The sequence below is a fragment of the Perissodus microlepis genome, chromosome 3, assembly GCF_051167445.1.
Source record: "Perissodus microlepis isolate ML-2025 ecotype Zambia chromosome 3, ASM5116744v1, whole genome shotgun sequence".
Taxonomy (NCBI): domain Eukaryota; kingdom Metazoa; phylum Chordata; class Actinopteri; order Cichliformes; family Cichlidae; genus Perissodus; species Perissodus microlepis.
The window spans coordinates 11,675,049-11,688,461 of NC_140463.1; the positions used below are offsets into that span (position 1 = coordinate 11,675,049).

At 38.8% G+C, this 13,413-nt stretch overlaps 2 protein-coding genes and 1 pseudogene across 2 annotated transcripts in view; 2 read left to right on the top strand and 1 right to left on the bottom strand.

Moving 5' to 3' along the window:
* Positions 1 to 13,413, top strand: part of LOC146389911 (sialoadhesin-like) — a 34,240-nt gene that overhangs the window by 17,385 nt on the left and 3,442 nt on the right. The window contains exon 2 of the mRNA XM_084920015.1: positions 9,269 to 9,304. Within this exon, the coding sequence (XP_084776141.1) occupies positions 9,269 to 9,304 (36 nt within the window). The remainder of the gene's footprint in view (positions 1 to 9,268; positions 9,305 to 13,413) is intronic.
* On the top strand, positions 1,238 to 4,506 carry LOC146389914 (coxsackievirus and adenovirus receptor homolog). The gene is made up of 3 exons (XM_084913810.1): positions 1,238 to 1,375; positions 3,057 to 3,419; positions 3,627 to 4,506. Exons 1-3 carry the CDS (start codon positions 1,306 to 1,308, stop codon positions 3,776 to 3,778), a joined length of 585 nt encoding a protein of 194 aa, XP_084769936.1. The 5' UTR covers positions 1,238 to 1,305; the 3' UTR covers positions 3,779 to 4,506.
* Positions 10,998 to 13,361, bottom strand: LOC146389915 (uncharacterized; annotated as a pseudogene).

A 13,413-nucleotide genomic window follows, 5' to 3' on the forward strand; every position in this document is an offset into this window, starting at 1 on the left:
AGGGACATTTAAAATACAAACATCCAATCAGCGATCACTAAACTGATAGCCATAGTTTTACTCTGCTTCCTGTTACACCACATGACTGGAATTAGTGCAACTGTCAAATACAATGAAATTATAAATCTAAGCTAACACGTTCAAGTGGTTACTTTCTTTTTTTATGAAATAAAAGTCAAAATTATGACTTTTTAGTCACATAAAACTAGATCATGATCATGTAATTAATTTAAATCAAGCAATTAGCTAAAGGTTGAAAAATCTGCCATGTTAGTTTGTTTGCGTTGGTTAGTTTCTAAGTGACACACACTGTTTCTGTGCAGTTTACATAACACACAATAACAGGATTACACAAAGGCTTTCCTAAACTCACTTCACCGAGTTCCCTGACTATAGTGCCAACACTCAGTACTTACTCAAGAATTTTCACATTACAAATCTTACACCTTCCTTCATTAATGGGCTTTTAATGTGAAAGTACCAAAAAGCAGCATGTTTAATAGAAATGTCTGTACAGTGGTGACTCTGTCGTTGTTCTGATGAATCAGAGCTGTAAATATGAGCCTGTGTGTGTAACTGTGTTCCTGTTGTAAACAAGAAATGTGTAGATATTGAGTCAGCTGCTACATCTTGACACACCAATCTTCTATTCTAGGTCAGGTTTTGTTTATTAAGGAACACACCCAGCTCTTACTTCTAGCTCCCCACCCAAACACAACACTGGATCCGGCCCTGACTCCTGCTCATGTTGCTGAAACACTTCTTGATCATTTTAAGGAACAGTTCAAACTTTCACGAAACAGATTTGTCTACTTTACACTAAATAAAGAACAGCTGAACCTCTCAGCCTGTTCTCGTGGCACTTGGATCAGGGTTAGACGTCCAGGTGGGTGTAGGTGTAGGTGTGGTGTGTTTCTCTAAGGGCACGAAGTCTCTTATAACAAACTGAGAAGTGCTGAGAGTCACAGCCAGGTGAGCTGTAAGGGTTACAATGAAAAACTGATGGCCTGTCATGCTTCTGTCTTCAACTGTCACTCAAAGATTCAAAGAATGCAGGGGAATCTCTGCATACCAGGAAGAAGCTGAAAAACAGGATTTCAGGGCTCAGCTCCAAAACACTTCCATCACTCTGACTCCACCTTTCTCAGAATCCATTCATAGAGAGCAGTTGAAGGCATCCACCCACCCACATACACCTGGTAAAACTCTCAGTTCCTTTCACTTTATTTGATAAGCTGTAGTCTACTCGGGATTTTATCTCTGGCATTTTGAAATATTCACATCATTCTAGGTCATCTGTGTGAAATGCCTGCTGTAGCGTCTGTGTCTCTCTGCTGGACTTTACTGTCTGTCTGCCTCCTACTCGTGTCTGCAGGTGAGATTAAACTCATTTTATATCAAACAGGATTCCCTCATGTTTTAAACAGCCTCTGTTTCTGGACTCTCCTAAATCAGTTTGCATTAGGGGAGTGAAACACATCTGGAATAGGGTTTTGTTGCTGTGTATCTATTCCTTTCAATATATTTGTTTCTAAGATCCAGTACAGTTTTACTGTTATGTTTATGTGCACAGTTAAAAGACAGCATTTTTATAATGCAAATATATCTTTGGTTCTTTTTTCCTGTTTAGATTTATTATATTGTTTTAGTACTGTATCATCACAATATATCAGTTGGTGTATGTTCTGACTGATAATGAGTAAAGTAGCTCTTCTATTTTATTCTATTTAGCTAAGGTTAAGGACCAGTCAGATCTCAACTGACTCAACTGGACATAGAATCAAACCTAAATCAAAAATGATTTGAGGTCTTTTATCAAGAACAGATAAAACATTCTAACCAGCAGATGAGGATCCAGGAACATAGATAATAAAAACTCTACCTGCTACACTCTGTTTTTATCTGACTCTCGCGGCCTCTTTTTTTTTTCCATTTCCTCATACCTGAGAGTGTTTTTCCATACCGTGACATACCACTGCATGCATACCAACCTCATCTAGTCACAGAAGGTATGCCGTGTCACATCTTATATCTTATCTTATAGATCGCATTGTACTCTGTCACCCTATTAGAGCGCTTTGCTCTCGCACTGCAGGCCTACTTGTTGTTCCTAGAGTATTTAAAAGTAGAATGGGAGGGAGAGCCTTCAGTTTTCAGGCCCCTCTTCTGTGGAACCAGCTTCCAGTTTGGATTCGGGAGACAGACACTATCTCTACTTTCATGATTAGGCTTAAAACTTCCCTTTTTGCCAAAGCATATAGTTAGAGCTGGACCAGGTGACCCTGAATTCTCACAATTGTTGTTGTGAGACCTTCCTATGGATCACTCAGTGTTTCTTCTTCACTCACTATGTCTGTGAAGTGTCTCAGTCATCCAGGTCATGGTAATCTAAGGAGCTTAGAAAGAAAAGCGACTGGACCTCTTTGCGTTTCTTGAAGACGTTTCCCCTCTCATCTGAGAAGCTTCTTCTCAAACATCTTCAAAATCTCAAAGAAGTCCTTTCACTTTCTTTCCAATCTCCTTACTTCATTTACTATGTGTTTGTACACCTCTCTGCATTTAAGCATTTGTTACTATTAATCTCTGGCTCTCTTCTGCAGCATGTCTTTTGTCCTGTCCTTCTCCCCTCAACTCAAATTAGTCGCACCTCCGTGAGCCTGCTTGTACTAGAGGTTTCCCCAAGTTAAAAGGCAGTTTTTCTTTCCCACTGTTGCCAATGCGCTTGCTCACAGGGTGGTCGTCTGATTGTTAGAGTTTCTGTATTATTAAAGTATCTTTAACTTACAATATAAAGTCCCATGGGGTGACTGTTGTTGGAATTTTTGGCTATAAAGATGAAATTAAATCAAATTGAAATGAACTGGATTAAAATAGAGCCACCTCTGTGCCAATGAAAACTGGAACTTTAAGTTCAAAACAGTGCATTAACTCATGAATTTCAGTTCCATGTACAGCCCCTGATTCCACTTAGCAGAGCTCTCTGCTCTGGTCTCTGTCTCACTGGATGCTGTTTTAGTTACTTTAACATCTCGGCTATGTGTCGTTTCCTTTTTCAGACCAGAAAAACATCACAGCTGAGTCTGGTCAGGACATCACACTACCATGTCAAGCTCCAAACAACAAAACCATCAAAGGCGTTGAGTGGATCCAACCTGAACTGGAGCAAGAACGTGTCCTTTTTCACTGGGATGAAAAAGTTATTCCAAGCAACCAGCATCCATCTTTTAAGAACCGGGTGGATCTGCAGGACAGACAGATGAAGGATGGAGACGTGTCTTTGATTCTGAAGAATGTGACGGTTAATGACACTGGAACATATGAGTGTCGTGTCCTTGTGAGGGGAGGGAACCGCAGGAAGAGAGCTAATCTGGGTGGTGAACCCATCAGCATCATCTACCTTCATGTTGTTGATCCTCCAGGTGAGTGAGTAGAGTTGAGTGTGTGTGTGATCATCTTTCTAAAGATGTTGTTGATGAGACTTTGTAGAAAGCAGCTGGTCTGAGTGATGTGATCAGAGTGCAGTAGATAATGTCTGACAGCAGTTTGAAGAGGAAATGGATTCTGTTCTGTTCTTCACTCATCACCTACCTGACAGCTGACACCTCACACCTGTTTCTCACCTGCAGGTCAGACAGGAGGAGACACAGAGGATGGAGGGAAGGAGGCTGGAGGTGTTGCTCTGCAAGTTTTTGTTGTACTTCTTGTTGTTGTTAGCTTTGTGATTTTACTAGAATACAAAAAAAGACGAAAGCGCCAAAAGCGACCACGTCGTTCTTGAACAGCAGATTCAGTAATGTTAAAACCATCTAATCCCAGGATGTGAATCTTATATTTATATGTACACAGATTCCCCACTAGGGGGAGCCAAGGAATTATAATCAACACAACTGGAAGATAGCCACAAGAATGCATAGGAACAGGAGGCAAAATGAAGGACTTAAGCCAAAGACAGACACATGTAAAACTAAATGAGGACGTGGAAACATAAACATGATACAGAAACCAAAAAGTAACGACTGTGGCAAGTCTGGCTTGAACACGTAACTTCCAGAACTAGAAATATAATTGAAAAAAGGTACAAACTCAAAAAACAGAGTCAGGAACTGTGACAATTACTGTCACAGTTCTTTCCTATTCTTCTTAACAATTTTATTACCATTTTTCGCCCACATTCCTGTTTTATTTCCATGTGGGTTAAGTTGTTATGTAGACCAAGGTCATTTAAATTAATGAAGATGAGCTAAATCCTCTGCTCTGTTTGGTGATTGTTTTAAAGCTTAGTGTGAATGTTTTTGTGGGTTTTTATTTGCTGTGTGTGTCATGTACTTTTGTTTTTGTTTGTATTTTATTTATTGTTTTACACAATAAAATGTTTTACTGTGAGAAGTTTGACTTTCGACAGTGAACAAAGTGAAACAGTGGGGAGAACGAGCACAGAGTCCTTTGCAATTTGAGTCATCCTTTATCATGTACCAGTTTGAAGTTTAAGCTTCATCATATCATTGCAGTGCGGTGTGCTTGCTGTTACTATGTACCTACAGTGTTGATTTAATGCAGAAGCACAAAGTGTTATGTTGTGGGGTGAAGTCTTTATGTGCTACTGGAGAGCAATAATGGTGGCAGGTGGTTTTTAAATCTCTCTGTCAGCCACATCTGCATCTAATCTTGCTGCAACACAGAAGACTTACAGCAACTGGTACAAGTGAAACAGATGCAGCTCAAATGTTAAAACTAATGCGATGTCAGGTTCACATGAAGTTGAGGCAATCAGATTTGCTTTGAGTTAAAGCTGTCCGTCAAAGCCAAAGATGGGAAAAGAAAAGGATGAAAACTTTTCTATTGTTGCTTTGATGCACATAGTCAGAACTCCTGAAGCCCACTTACAAAGACTGTGAACCACTGAAATATGGATATATAAATGTGACTGACTCTGACCAATCACCTTACTTTTGAAGTTGAACTTTTAAAGTTTTAAATAGTCCTTTTGGGTTACGGAGAATGATCTTTGCTCTTGGTTCTGATGACTTTTTTTGTTGTTGTTGTCAGTTAAAGTCAGCAGCTTTATTTTGAACATAAAACAAACATAAGACAAAATGACACAGGCTATGCACAAACTACAAACTCACTAACAGTGAGAACGTGTTGGCTAAGGAGGAACCCCTTAAACGCACAAGGCAGACAGCATGAAGGAAACACGACAAAGACCAGAATCAAACTGAGAGTTTAAATAGACACGGCTAAATAAAATAATAATAAATAATAATAAAACAGGTATAACTCTGGCTGGTTTCCTGCCTCATCATGGACTTCATGGATTTCAGTTAAAAAAAAAAAGTTACTCTGTAACTTACTCTGAAAAATATAACAACTGCAACCTTCAAAGGGTCCTTAAAATAAGGGTCAATCTGATATCCACTCCTTAGGATGTGCCACTTTATGACTAAAGGTAATCGGACTGAATACAGGCTGCTGCTGGACACAGAAGGGTAACATCATTTTCATTTGTCACTTGGATCTGTACTGTAAAAAAATCAAAAAAATGAAATCCAGTTCCAAAATAATGGATCGCTGGCTGATCTGGGGATCTGACGATCAAAATTAACTAATAATCTTGAGTGAGTTAAATCATGTCTTTCATTTTTCACGGTGTCAGTGTGAGCTTTATTTGTTATCTGTGAGACTTTGTACTTGTTTGTGTTCATTACTGATAACATTTGAACAATTATTAGTGTGCTGTGACCTTTTTGGCCATCTTGGAGACTGACTCATTGCGTCATCTTTTGCAATAAAATGTTTTCCTGTGAGAAGTTTGATTTTTAGCTGTGAACTGAAACAGAGAAAAGAATATGAACAGACTCACATGTGCTTGGAGTTATCCTGTATCACTGTAACAGTTTGAAGTTTAAGCTTCATGATACTGTGGAAATACACTATGTTTGGAGTTACTATGTGCCTCCAGTGTTGACTTAATGCGAAGCATAAAAGTTGTTTTTCTATGGGATGTAGTGTTTATCTACCAAGTGTGACTGGAATACTGGAATAGTTATGGTTACAGGGTGCAGCTGAGTTGTAATTGGGAAATACTAACTGGGGTGTTCCTGCAGTCAGCTATGACTGAGCTCATGATCAGATGAACAGATCTTAAAGTATTTTGTCTCATCTTCATCTCAGCGAGTCATCAGGTGGGTCTAACGTGACTTACAGCTGCTGTTGTCAGGACCAGATGTGACTCAAATGTTACGTTCATTACATCAGACGGCTCACATGAGTTATTGTTGACAAAGGGAAAAAGCTGGTAAAGAGAAGGAAGATACATTTCCTCATGTTGCTCTGACACACACACACTCAGGCTTTTTAAACAGCTCACTTAAGGCTGTTAACCACTAAAGTGTGGATATTTGAATGTGGCTGACTCTGACCCCCCTCCACATTTGGAGTCTGAAACAGTCTTTTAAAGTTAGAGGCAACAATGTTGTATCACTTCCAGGTTCAACTCCATTTTATCCAGAGTTTTATTTTATTTTTTGTGACTTTTCTTCTTTTTAGCACATGCAGGTAACATCAGCAGCTTAATTTTGATCACAAAAAAGATTTTCCATCTGCTTCAGAGAGCCAAACTACGGAAAAAGAATAGAGCAGATACAAACTGAATACTTCAATCTGAACATTTTCAGCTGACGCTTTGGAAATTACATGTTCCCAAAATCCTCAAAGTTTGAGCTGTTGCTTTTAGAAGAAGACCTGGTGGATAGTTTGTCTTTTCTCTGAGGAAAAATAATTCCTCTTAAAACTTTCGAGAAGTTGAAACTGAAACTCAAAATACATGTTTCCATTTGTTGTTAAATGAGGTGGAAATATTTATCAGCTTTCACTGGATGTGAAGTCTGTTTTATGAATGTTTTTTTGCATCAGATGGATAAGAACCATGTCAGAAATGTCAGAATAAGCCAACATCTGAATGTGGCAGCATGAAGACAGAAAACAGGTAAAGGAAACTAAATGATGTTGACAATGCCACATGGGGAGGAAGTTACACCCCAGGAGAGATTACAATAGCCAGTGCAAATGTTGCAACAGTTAGAAAAAGGCACACAGGCTCGTTATTAACAAGCCAGTTTAATTAAAACAGCGTTTATTAGACAAAATAATTGAATGTAGAGTGCAGAACAGAAACTTCTTCGGTAGCAGGGCCAGCAATACAGAAACGTGAATCATGACACTTTGTTAGCCAACATCAATTAAAGGAACAAGGTTCGCTGCAATGATGCTGCCCTAGTTGAAATAGCAGCTCAGTAAAATATTTAAACAAAAATGGGGGAGATCGGCCACTTGGGGAGGCAACCTACAGGAAGGAGTGCCCAAGGGGGCCACCAGTTACTCACCCGTGTAGCCTCTCTGCAACTCAAACAGTGCATTATACCTATTTACCAGTGTGTACACTCACATGCATCAGAGGGAATTCCACCTCACGTGTCTAGACCCCACAACAAGCTGCTGTGCCTCCACTAAAGCAAAATGAAATACCCCAAACTGCTGAGTAAATGAGAGATAAAAGAACAAACACACACACTCGAAACAATCCCACATGCACAAAGCAACAAGACAGCAGCAGCGTGTAGGTCACCCTTTAACAGTTACATGAATCCGATCTGCAATACTAAAAAAACCCTCTAATATTCTCCACCTTGAACAGGAATGAGTGCAAATTGCCACGGTACAGGAGTAAGCCACAGCTGTTCCTTATAACCAGCCTCTGATTACCAACTAATGGGGTGATAAATGTTCACGTTGCGCTCACAGACACCATGCATGAACCAAACATCTGCCAAATCTAACTCACTCCATAAAGATCAGCCTGAGGATAAAACTGATCAGCTCCTTTTAACCCTTTAGTGTTGCAGTTTGTCTCAGTGTAGTTTTCACCTGCTCTTGCCTGGAGCTGAATTCAGGTGCTTTGTTGGTTTCTATAGAACTGAATCAGCATGTTTCCAGTGAGACCTATACGATTACCCGCTGCAAACACTGATCACATTCACATGATGATAGTGCGATGATAGAGCCTGTTCATTCAAACTTATGCTGCCATTGAACTGCAAACATTTCACCCCCCGGGATACCAACAGATCTCAAACGACTGAAAAAAACAAAAACAAAACTAGTCACATGACAATATTATCCAAAGGTTTAACTCAGTTTTATTTGTGGTTGTCTGTTTAATAAAAAAAACAGGAAAAAACAGGAAAAAAAAAAAACTTGTTTCCATTGATGTGAAGCATGATCACCACAAGCAAAGTTTAAAATATCCACAAGTTTCTTTGATTCCTTAATTCTGAGATTGTCGCAGGTTTTTGCCAGTGAAGGCATCACACAAGTACTGATGATCCTCCATGATTATAGTTGTTTTAAAAAATTATTTTCAGTGCTTCGTTACAATCAAAGTGAAAAAGGAGAAAAAAAAGTTTCCCTTTGATGATAACCACAACAGTGGCATCCTGTCACAGAGGAAAAAGAGGAGGAGGGTTTGAACCGATGTAACTGTGAGCTGGTCAAAGTGTTGATCTGAAATCCTCCGAGAGTTAGGATGAAGCAAATATCTCTGCTGTGGCTGCTCTGTAAGTACAATGATTACATATCTGAAAAAACTAGAGACCCTCTATTTCTTCTAGTTTCTTCTTAGGTCTTTCTATGTCACAAACATCCAGTCTGGGTTTTTCAGAGGGGGAGACACTCTAACCCTAAAGAAGAAGGAAGACGGTCGACAAGAAATCTGAATATTTGATTAGAAATGCATGCAGGGCAGAAAAAATAATTTCTAGATTCACTTGTAACTCTCATACAGATATGTGACATGAAATGGGGATGCACAAGATCTTTAAGGACTTTTTTTAAGAAACTGGTGAATAAAAACTTTGGACTCAGTATCCTGTGAATAGTTCATTCATTCATTTGTGTTATAGATGGAAATTACAATAATAACAGTACCATATTTTAATACAGATTGTAGTGGAGCAGAAACAGAAAAGTGCAAAAAATTAGAAATACTTAGACTAGCATGGGTGCAATCATGTTTCAGGCCCTAATGTCCAGCAGACATGCTCCAGTGTAAGCGATAAAAGAGAAAACTGCTTCCAATCTTTGTCTGTCTTATCAGTGCATAATTCAACCAAACCAATCATGCATGCATTTCCCAAATTCATTTTTTATCGTTTTCTCTGCTGTTTTGTTAAATCTTAAACTTTGTACTGATCTGAGTGTCATTTCTCTTTAGTTCTGATCTCATTGCTGAGCTGCACAACAAACCAAGGTCAGTAACCTTCTTCTGCCACAGTTTAAACCTGAAATGAACTGTAAGTCCTCTGGTTCTGGATCCTTGCCTTCATGTAAAATTATATAATTATTACATCAATTTAACCCTGGAGCTGCTGAAGGTTTATATCAAAAAATATAAAGTGCAGAGTTCCAGCTTTATTAAGAAATGCAATAACTTTTAATAAAATTAAAGCCATTTTTATAAATAGTTGTGCATTATTAGGTTTTTAAAATTTCTTTCATATGGCTCATCGATATCCTTCTCCCACAGGACTATCAGCTTAGTGATGACAACAAACTGACAGGACTTCGACCAGAAGACCAGATCAGGGTTTTGGCTAGTTATTACGGTTACTAGGGTGGAAATAGGAGTCTGTAGTTTACACCAACCAGTTTTCTAACCACCAATTTACCACCATTTTTCCAATCGCTGGCTGAACTCGGTGGGCTTGTAGTCAGGTTCACTGTTTCTCCCCTAGGCAAAAATCAAAACCTTTAGTTCCCCTGGCAGTTTTTCCTCATAGCTCTTAACCCTTGTGTGGTGTTCATATTTTTGTTACTCAGCCAGTGTTCATGGGTCTGGTGGACCCGCTAGAGTTTTGGCTTTCCAAATTAACACTATCAAACATTTTTATGTTAAATTACTTTATTTATTTATTTATTTATGTTTACTTCATCCCAATTACAAGCCATATGAACAGCAAACATGGTTAATTTTTTCCCTTTACCTTTGTTAGATCACATTTATGAATTCAATTCAATTCAATTCAATTCAATTCAATTCAATCTTTAATGGCAGACTTCATGTCCATAAAAACAAGACAAGAAACAAGAAACACACACACAACCCCCCCCCAACACAAGGTATAAACCATTAAATATATATATATAAGTATATAAAGCATTTGTAAACATATAAAACCATAATATACATAAAACACAATTACTTAAAATAAATCAATAAATACACAAACACTTTAACCAGTGCTTTCTCAGACTGGATGAGTAACGGGAACCACCCACTGTCGGATCTGTAAGTGCTAAAATTATACTGTTACTCGAACCATCTAGTCGTTCTGTAAAATTGAACATTAACTTTCTTAAAAGTGCTTTAAAAGTCCAGACACCCACAGCTACAAACATCTGGCTGGCACTACCACTTCTAGGTATCCTGCAAAGGATTCTCATTGCATCATTATATGCAACATGCAGCTTCTGCATGCTACATTGTTTGTAGGATGACCACAAGGGGGCAGTATATAGCGGTGTGCAATACGCTTTAAACAAAGCCACTTTAACTGGAAGTGAACAAAAGCTGAAATAGCGTGCAATAGTATTTGCGTGCAATAGTATTTGCCTGCACATAGAGCTTACATCGTTGTCTGTATATGTCATCATCATCATTCATTTGCTCAGTAATAAAGTGACCGAGGTATTTCACCTTTTTTTGAACTTCAAGAGTTTTTTGTGCCAGTTTAAACAAAGGGAAATTTAGCTGTTTATCCTGCTTGGTTCTACATATCAAAACAGCACTTTTAACAGCATTGTACTCAATGTCATATTGCACACCATATTCAGTACAGACATTAAGAAGCTCCTGTAACCCAGCACTGCTTGGACTAAAAACAACCAGGTCATCTGCATACATAAGATGATTTATCAATGTTTTACCTAATATACATCCAGTGTTACAGGCTCTCAGCTGTATGGACAAATCATCAACATATAAATTAAATAAAATTGGAGACAAAATCCCACCCTGTCTAACACCATTGCTGACACCAAAGGGGGCAGAAATACTGCTTCCCCATTTAACCTGCATGTTCTGATGAGCGTACCAGTAAGAGAGAATCTTCACGATGTATTGAGGAACTCCCCGTGTCTTCAATTTATCAAAAAGTTTTCTGTGGTTCACTCGATCAAAAGCCTTAGAGGCATCAATGAAACACATGAGGACAGATGAATTTTTAGCCCTATACAAACTGACTATTTCCTTGAGTGCATATATGCACATGTCAGTGCCGTGCTTTGGTTTGAAGCCAAATTGATTATCCAGAGAAGAGACGAACACACTAACTCTATCAAACAAGATTCTTTCTAACACCTTAGATAAAATACTGGCTAGTGCAATTGGCCTGTAATTATCCAAACAGCTCACTTTTGCAGCTTTGTCTTTCATAACTGGTACCAGTAAAATACACAGCATTGAGTCTGGTAATATGCCATGAATCATAAACCCAGTGAAACAGAGTGCTAAAAGAGGAGCTAGCCTTAAACTAGCATGTTTTAAATGTTCTGCAGTGATGTGATCCAAACCAGAGGATTTATTATCAGACAACCTATGAATGGCTTCATATACTTCATGTGTCCTTACACTTATTGTGTCATTACTCATGTCAAAATTGTCCTCATATGGATCACTTTTTATACAGTTAAACAACGCACTGTAATGCTGTCTCCATAACGCTGCAATGTTATCTGCCCCAGAAACACCTTCAACAGTTGATGGTAGAGATAGTTTACAGTTATTAAGAGCTTTCACCTCTTTCCAAAAATCTGCCATATTATTACACAGCATTTTCCTGGCCAAAGAATCTGCTCTCAGCATTTGCTCATTTTTAGTTATAAAGCAAACAGCGTACTTATATCTGGCATTCGCCTACTTTTTCTGTTCAAATTCTGGGCCTTGTTTAGGTCTTCCAGCCATGGCCCAACATTTATAAGCTATGCGAGCTTCATCATGGTACATGGATACATGTTCTTTCCAGCCAGGTTTGATGTTAGGTTTCTTATGCTTATATTGTTTATCAAGCAGTGTACCACTTTCATGCAGAGCAGTCACTATATCATCATACATGGAGCAGAGTAAATGTTTATGCACAGCATTCTTACAGTTGACATCCTTGCACAAAATAGCTTCTTTGGGCAAAGAAATGTTGTTCAGATGTATATCGGTATTACTATGATAAGCTAAGAAATCATCTTCACTACATGCTGACCAGTCTAATTTTACACTGGTAGCAATATTAGCAATATTATTTCCAGTTGTTGCTGGCATTTGTTCCACATTCACAGTAAAACCAAAAGGTATATGATCTGACACAGTTACCTCATACCTAATAGTCATGTTTGCTAAAGCTGCATGTCCATCAGCTGTACAGATACAGTGGTCCAGCCATGATGTACTATGCCAGGCTTCACTTATGTATGTATAGCTATCTGCAGGCAGTAACACTTTGGTAGACAAGATAAGATTATTAACTTGACAAAAGTGAGTTAAGTGGTTAGCAAACTGAGAACTGCTGTCTGTGAGATCAGCATTAAAATCACCCAAAACATATATACTGTAAGTATCGTTGTCTTGAATAAATGCATTAATAAAAGCCAGCCTACTGAGGTATTCTTGCTCATTTTGACAAGATTCATAGGGAGTATAAATATTAAGAATGATAAAACTACTATTGTTCTGTGTATATTGTATACCAATACACCAGTCTACATCCAGTCTAATGGGCTTTATCACAGGGTCTATTTTTTTGTCCCAAAGCACAGCAACCCCTCCAGGTATTCTACCTCTGACTATAGCTGTGCTGAGATCAGTTGTTGATTCCCCCACTCCCAAAAAACTTGCATTTAGACAGTTACGTTTTCCCAGGTCCTGTTTGGACAACCATGTCTCCTGCAAGCATAAAATGTCACATTCTGCAAGCAGACTGTCCACAACAATCCGTCGAGCTTTGTCCCCTGCACTCTGTCCCAAACGTAGACCACGACAATTGTATGATAATATCCTAATAGACATCTTCATGTTGATACGTTGGTACCAGAAGGCGCAGTTATCTCCCCTGCTGGATCCACTGAGCTTGGCACCACCGTACCGGGCTTACGAGGTTCATAAAAACGCCGGACCAGAGCCCCTTCAGGCCAGAGTTCAGGATTGTACATTTCACCCACATCATTACATTCAGCAGTAACCTTGAAAGAGCCGAACCTGCTACGTTTACCAGCAATTTTTTGACAGGTCACATCTCTTTTGAGTTTCTCTCTCAAATACAGAGCAAGAGTTTCTGCATCTACATCCAGGGCAAATTTAGTGGCAAACAC

Coding starts and splice junctions, on each gene's coding strand:
- LOC146389914 (XM_084913810.1), top strand. CDS start 1,306: ATGCCTGCTGTAGCGTCTGTGTCTCTCTGCTGGACTTTACTGTCTGTC. Junction 1,376..3,056: donor CCTCCTACTCGTGTCTGCAG/GTGAGATTAAAC, acceptor TTCCTTTTTCAG/ACCAGAAAAACATCACAGCT. Junction 3,420..3,626: donor TCATGTTGTTGATCCTCCAG/GTGAGTGAGTAG, acceptor TCTCACCTGCAG/GTCAGACAGGAGGAGACACA.